General features: G+C 39.7%; 1 protein-coding gene across 1 annotated transcript; it reads right to left on the bottom strand.

Moving 5' to 3' along the window:
- Positions 1-4,312: 4,312 nt before the first annotated feature.
- On the bottom strand, positions 4,313-6,918 carry LOC131073532 (wall-associated receptor kinase 3). Its single transcript, XM_058009981.2, has 3 exons — positions 5,929-6,918; positions 5,785-5,838; positions 4,313-5,694 (listed from the first exon to the last, which is right to left on the bottom strand). Exons 1-3 carry the CDS (start codon positions 6,878-6,880, stop codon positions 4,472-4,474), a joined length of 2,229 nt encoding a protein of 742 aa, XP_057865964.2. The 5' UTR covers positions 6,881-6,918; the 3' UTR covers positions 4,313-4,471.
- Between the last annotated feature and the right edge of the window lie 277 nt (positions 6,919-7,195).

The following is a 7,195-nucleotide window of genomic DNA, read 5'->3' as shown; positions in this document are numbered from 1 at the left end:
ACTTCTTTTCCATTCATGTTTCTCTTCACCCTATGGCATAATTAGCCCATTTAACGGGGCTCTCTATCATTAGTGGTGGTATTGTTTCACTTTAACATACTTTGGGGTAGCAACATGAAGCCCATTTTTCTTCTTCTTTCTATAAATTTATCTCTATCTTTGTGCTTTATTCATTATTGGGTCTCTTTTCTTGCATAGGGTTAATATTATTTGGTTTTCCTCTTTGCTTGGAGAGGGGCATCTTTAATGAGTATTGCACTTCTTCTCTTTCCTTCATTCTCTTGGAAATCTTACCTCTTCTATGGTTTTGGTTATTCACAAGTATGATATGCCACTTAGTAGGGAATGATCTCTTGAGAAGTATGTATCCCTTCCTTGAACGAATTTGTTCCACTAGGATGGCATATCACTTGAAACTAATCACCATCAGAAAATGTGTAATGTTTCTCCTTGTTCTCCTCACTTCGGGAGCAAGGATTTTCACTCCTTTCCCTTTCTTTCTTTCTTATTTATCATTATTTCCTTACGGGTTGCATTTTTCATATGTGATTATCATTTCTTACAATGATATGCTTTTATGATTAATCCCCCTTGGGGAATATATGATGCTTTTTCTCTCTTCCTTTCGAAGATTACCACTTCTTAAGACATGCATTTTACATTTACTAATGTCTTTTCTTGCATGTGTTCATGTAAGTTCATTGCACATTTGCTTATGTTTAATCTCTCTCTAGTAGATTGTGTAAGCTCTTCTCATTGTCCCTTAGATTGGGGGGCAATGATCCTTCTCTCTCTCTCTCTCTCTCTCTCTCTCTAGGGATCCACTTTGCCCTATTAAGTGGGTGGTGTGAGTTATATTACTTGATGTCATTCCTTGTGCATAATTGTTGGTTATTGGCTCAAGGATTCTCTCTTATACAAGAGGTGCTAGTCCTTGACTATGACCTCTTTTACACTTGGTAATGTGCATCTATGATAAATTCACCCATCCCTCTGGGGGCTAAAAGTGAGTCATCCCTCATCAAGAGTCCTTTTCACCTAGGAATAGAAGGAAGGATTGCATTCTTGTTCTCTCCTTTGATTTTTTTCTAGAAGATGTTATATTTGTCCAAGCCAATTCCTCTTGGAGGTAGATGTCTTTTGAACAAAGATCTCTTCTCTTCCAAGGATCACCTATGTCACTTACAACAAGATATCTCTTTTCGACTATCTTATCCTTGCTTGAAGAGTATTCCCTCTCTTGCTTGGATTTATGACATTGTTGCATAACAAAAATCTTCTTTGTGATGAAGGTAGGTATCCTTGTTCTAGTTTCCTTAAGATATCAACATCAACCTATGTTGACATCTTAAGGGGGGGGCACCCACACTGCTCCTTTGTACTATACTCTTGTCATGCATTGTACAATGAGACATTCTTGGAACCAGAGGGCGACCTCTTAGAGAAAGATGTCATCACTTTTCTTGTATAGTGAGACATTCTTGGAACTAGAGGGAAGCCTCTTAGAGCAAGATGTCATCACTTTTATCTTGTACAGTGGGTCATTCTCCGAAATAGAGCACAGACTCTTAGAGCTAGATGACACCACTTTTTCTCCTATGTAGGGTGATTATTCTCAGAACTAGAGTACAAACTCTTAGAGCGAGGTATCACGCCTTTCTTGGCACTTGTACTATGCATTCTATACAGGTTGTAGCATACTTGGGCATAGACTCCTATGAGGCACTTTGAACCTCACTTGCACACACACATGCTTGAGGTTGGGTGGAACTAACGGTGTTCTCACTCTCCTCCCTTACATGGATCACCCAGACAGGCTCTGGGGGCTAGATTTCCATGTCCTCCTCTCCATGGATCACCTAGTTTTAGGGGTGAGATGTCCATGGTTTCTCTCTTTTTTCGCCTTTCTTCTCATGGATCACCAAAGTGTGTATTCATGTTATCCCTCTTCTTTCTCTCATGAACTCATAGTTTTACTATTGATGGTTCATGGATGATGTCATCTTTGCTCTTTTATGTGATCACTCGTGTTTATGTGATGACATTGGTCTTTGTGTCCTGATTAGTTGTTGAGACACCTGAGTATCGAGGTCTCTTCGACTAGTTGGTTTGTCATCATATGTCTTGTTCTTGTCATGTGTCTTTTGCACTTTGTATTTGTTTTGTGTATCTTGTTCCTGTTTTGTGTTCTCTTGTGTATGTTGGCGTGAGTTGAGACCCTAAGATTGGGGGCTTTTTGCTCCTCAATATTAGTGATGTCTTATACTCCTTGTGGTATTTCTCCACATCCCTTGTCTTCATCTTTCCTTTTCTTCTACTTTACCGACAGTATTGGCGTAGGCCATACTCCCGCTAAAGTGGGGGCTAAATGTAGTGTCATAAAATTGCGACCTCTACAATTTTAACCATATTTTAGGTCCTCACCTCGACGATGTCATCTTTTCCCCCAACCAAGACCTATTTCTGCGTTCTCACCCCTTCACCTTTCCTCCTCCAAGACTTGTGGCTGCTTTAGACCCTGTCCGGGCCCCAAAATAGGGATAGACAGGGGCGTGGCTAGGACAGGGGCGTGGCTAGGACAGGGGCATGTCACCCCTGTCCCCACCCCTTAGGGTGGCCCCAAGTTAGGTTTGCCCGGTCTCCTATGCATAATTTGTCTTCCGGGTTTGTAATTCCTCTATGTCGGCCTTCGGTGGTTGAAAATTAATCCTTGAGGCAATGTATAAAAGGGGATTCAATTCCCTCATTTAGAGGGAGGATGAGAGGCATAAGGATAAGATACGAGATTTCAAGGTCGTCATCAAGCATTCAAGTTTTCTTCATTCAGCCATTGGAGAAACATTACAACATTCATTTGCAAGCATGTGTGTGTGTTAGGGTTTTGTCATGTTACATGCCATTTCATATGACACTTGTGATTACATTCAAGAAGCAAAGCAATCATCATCAACAAGTTGCAGATCTACAAGGTATACATTTCCATTGTTTACATTCAAGCATTTGCAATTACTTTCTTTCAAGGTTGATTCCTCAACTGGGGTTTGACTGAGAAAAACCCCTATCCACAACCCTTCTCCCTCTCTTTTTTGTGCGTAGGTTGCAGGTGCGCAACTGTAATTGCAGGTTTGTGCTTCATTTGCAGAGACAAAAGAACCTTTTTCATTTCATGGATTTTGTGGAGGACCATGTACATTCCCGTCACGGTCCCGACGACTTTTCCCCATATTTTCAGGGCAGATCCATATTAGTCTAATTAGCTCAGATCCGAAGTTACAACGCGATCTTGAACTGGTAGCTCCTCATTTCACTCATTTCCCCTCTCTTTTCCGCATAGTCAACAAATCAACTTTCTTATTTACAAAAGAGGGTCAATCACATTTCAACCCTTGCAATCCACCTGGAATTCACATCCTTGTTTCCCTTGGATTTGGATAGATAGTGGATTCAAGCTGTTCTTTTGAATGTAAAGTTCTTCCAAGTGAAATCATCCTAGTGACTTCCTTTCTCTCTCCTAGGTGGGGAGCCACTAGGGTCCAATTTTCCACTTTACACATACACGAGATTATAATTATTGTGGTACATTATAATTGGTATTTTGTGCTTTGTCTTCTAATGTTCTATGGGTCTTGTGTTATAGATGTTTGTTATAAAGACCTTATTTGAGAATTATGTGTTGTAATGGTTTCTTTCTTTCTTCATATCATTATGCATATGAGCTTATAATGAAGATAATTTTGAAGAGTTTAAATAGTGATTTAAATCTATATTGATATGTATTACTTTGTTGCATATGGAAACATTATTTTTTCTTCTCTTTATTTGAAGAGACTTACATGTATGTGTTGAATCAACTCATAATTATTAATTAAAAAAAATTAACAAAATTTATTTTTAAAAATTATAAGTTTAAACTTACAATTGCAAAAATATTCTTATTCAATTTTATAGATACAAATCTAACCTAAATATATCAATAAAATATCTAAAATGAACTTTTAAAAGAAACTAATAATAAATCAAAATAAACATCCTTGTTCCGGTGGTTGTTCCGATGGCTGTTTTGCTGTTGTTTTCTTTCAAACAGCAATGTGGGCTGCTACTTTTCAATTTGTGTATTTGCTCTTGTAATCTGATTTTTATTCAGCTGCTTATTCCAATAAAAAATTAAAAAAAAGAGATTTGGTATACTTTTAAATACTATTAAAGTGACCCGAAACACTGGGAAAAAACATGAGTAGATTTTCACCATTACATTGCAATCAAAAGCACTTTTTACATTACAATAATAATATATTTCCTATTTTTTTATAATAGACAAAGTTCTATAAGCAGTAAAGATAAATAGGAAAAACACGCGTTTAATCATTTAAAATACATATTGATTGGTTAAATAACCGGACACACCATATATACTGATAATTGCGACACCTGTCTTAAAATCAGACACGTGGATAATGCCGGGCGATGCACCTTATCTGCCGCTTCTAACACCATCTCCAAGGCCTTCAATGCTGAACGACGAAGAACACTGTTCTGGTACTGAATAAGCGGACCTTATACCCTCCCTTCTTTCTTCCTCATTAACTATCAGCCCCACCATTTCTTCCGGCTTGTCCACTACATCAATATTCAGCCACGCATGGGGTCTTTCGCCCCCTTTACTCCAAAGCAGTTCCTGAACTACCTCTTTCATTGAAGGTCTCTTCTCCCCTTCAACGCTGAGGCATTCCTTCGCTAGCCCTGCCACTCTTCTCATCGATTCCACGTTGTTACCTTCATCAACATCAAGACGGGGATCTATGATTTCCCTGAAACCTCTCGTGTTAACAGTGGAGAGGAAAAATATGGCCAGGTTGCTCTGGTTCCTCATCCTTTCATACGAAACAGGTTTCAGCCCCGTCAAAAGCTCCACCAAAACAACCCCAAAGCTGTAGACGTCGCTTTTCTCTGTAAGCTGAATTGTTTGGAAGTATTCAGGATCCAAGTAACCCAATGTTCCCTGCACAACTGTAGTAATGTGTGTTTGCCCCATCGGCACCAGACGAGACACTCCGAAGTCTGCAACTTTTGGATTATAATCATTTTCCAGTAGAATGTTTGTAGTTTTGACATCTCTGTGGACAATCGGTATTGAAGCTGCTGAGTGCAAGTATGACAAGGCTTCTGCAGTTTCAGTGGCTATGCGCAGGCGCCGCTCCCATGTAAGCTGCTGCTGCTCTGGCCTCTTACCGTGAAGATGGTCAAACAATGTTCCATTAGAAATGTATTCGTAAACCAGCAGAGGAACGGAAGTTTCCAGACAGCAGCCCAGTAACTTAACCACGTTTCTGTGATTAATTTGGCTCAAAATAGAAACTTCATTGACGAACTGGTCGATTTCTTTGCAATCAACATCTTTAGACCTCTTCACTGCCACCAAACTTTCATTGGTGAGAGTACCTTTGTAAACAGTGCCGTAGCCACCAGATCCCAGGATCAAATTTTCAGAGAACTTATTTGTGGCTTTCTCGATCTCGTCCAAAGTGAAGAGTTTCATGCCTTCTACTCCTCCTCGTGATGAAATTAATTTTTCCAAGCGATCCCCTCCGTTCCTTTGGAAGTTGTTTTCCTTGTCGCGCTTGGATTTTCTTAGCTTCAAAATCCAGAAGAGACTGCCGCCGCTCAGTAGCGCAGCTATTAGTGTCCCACATACCCCTGCATTCCTCAAACCGAAAACAATTATTCCAAGAAAGTATACTAGATAGGGTAATAGCATAAAGCAGCTGAATGGGGAGAAATAGATACCTATGATTATTGATAAAGTTTGAAAGCAACTGAAACCTGTGCAATTTTTTATTTCTGGACCAGGGGATAAAATCATTAGAATAGATTGTTAAATTAAAAGAAAAAGGAAAGAATGTGCTGGAAACATATAGGAATCATTTATACCTTTGCATCTCGTGCCGCTGGTGTATCCATCTCCCTCATAGCCAGTCTTACACTTGCAGACATAACCCCAATCTCTATTTTCACACTCCGTGTTTGGAGAACACTGGTATGAACTCTTATTTTGAGCCGAGGAGCATGTATCATTTAGAATAGCCCAGTCTATTCTTAAAGAAGAACTCGAAGCTTTGAACGACATTGAATTGGAAATCAAATCCCAGCTATCTTGATCAACTATGGCGGAAGCCGAATTGCTACAATTGTCCGATCCATAGGAAGACAAGAATCGCGCTGTGAGGCTAATTCTTGTGTAACCTTCAGGAACCGGCATTTGACAACATCCATTCTCTTTGCAGGGCAGTCGTCTGCCATAGAGTGTTTGATTATACCGACACATAGATGTGCAGGAGCCCGAATAAGGCGTTTCTTGGAATCTATCGCCAATAAGCATCTGAAACATGCCAGAGGTATTACAACCAACAGCAAAGAACTTATTAGACCCAGAAATCCTGAAAGGCCCTTCATCGCTAAGGTTGAACGTTGTGGCGTTTGTAAAGTTAACCTCTTTGCTGCAGGGAAAAGCATACAAGTTAGCGGCGTCAACCAGGACGTGGTCGTAAGAGATATTTAGGACTAGTACTTCTCCGGAGAGGGTTGGCAGATAGGGGGTTCCAAGGTCAGATCTCGAACTCGATTTTCCTTTGCAAGTGATATCGAAACCAGGCAAGCCACAAGTCTTTTGCTCCAATCGGAAGGGGTAAGAAAACGTCAGACCTCCACATTTTTGAGGCCATACGCAGTTTTCTGCTCTGAGTGATAAGAGATGAGAAGAAGAGTAGACCAAAATCCATTGAACTATACATATGACTGTAGAGATCGACATGATGATCTGATTCAGTGAATGAGGCAAGCCCAGAGTGTAGTAATATGCTATGATCTCCACAGCTCTGAACATATTTATATTGCAATTGGAAGTGTTGATGACATTTTCAACACGGAATACTCAAAAATTTCAAAGACGCCCAAGTAAAGTTTGTCATATCATGATTCTTTTACTCCCTTTATGGAATGTACAAATTAGTGACCTACATAATAATTTAGTATAGACCAAGTGCTCTTCGAGAGAGTTGAATGGAATATTCTACACAAGACCTGTTCTACTTCAAAGACTGCTTAATTGCTAATCCCCACCATGACTGGTTTATTAATTTGTCTTTGCGTCACCAATATCACTGTCCTCTTTTCTATGCTAAACAAAAAAGCATTGTGA

The sequence above is a fragment of the Cryptomeria japonica genome, chromosome 1 (genome assembly GCF_030272615.1).
Source record: "Cryptomeria japonica chromosome 1, Sugi_1.0, whole genome shotgun sequence".
NCBI lineage: Eukaryota > Viridiplantae > Streptophyta > Pinopsida > Cupressales > Cupressaceae > Cryptomeria > Cryptomeria japonica.
Note: the sequence above shows the minus strand (reverse complement) of the source record. Positions and strands in the feature narration are given on the sequence as shown.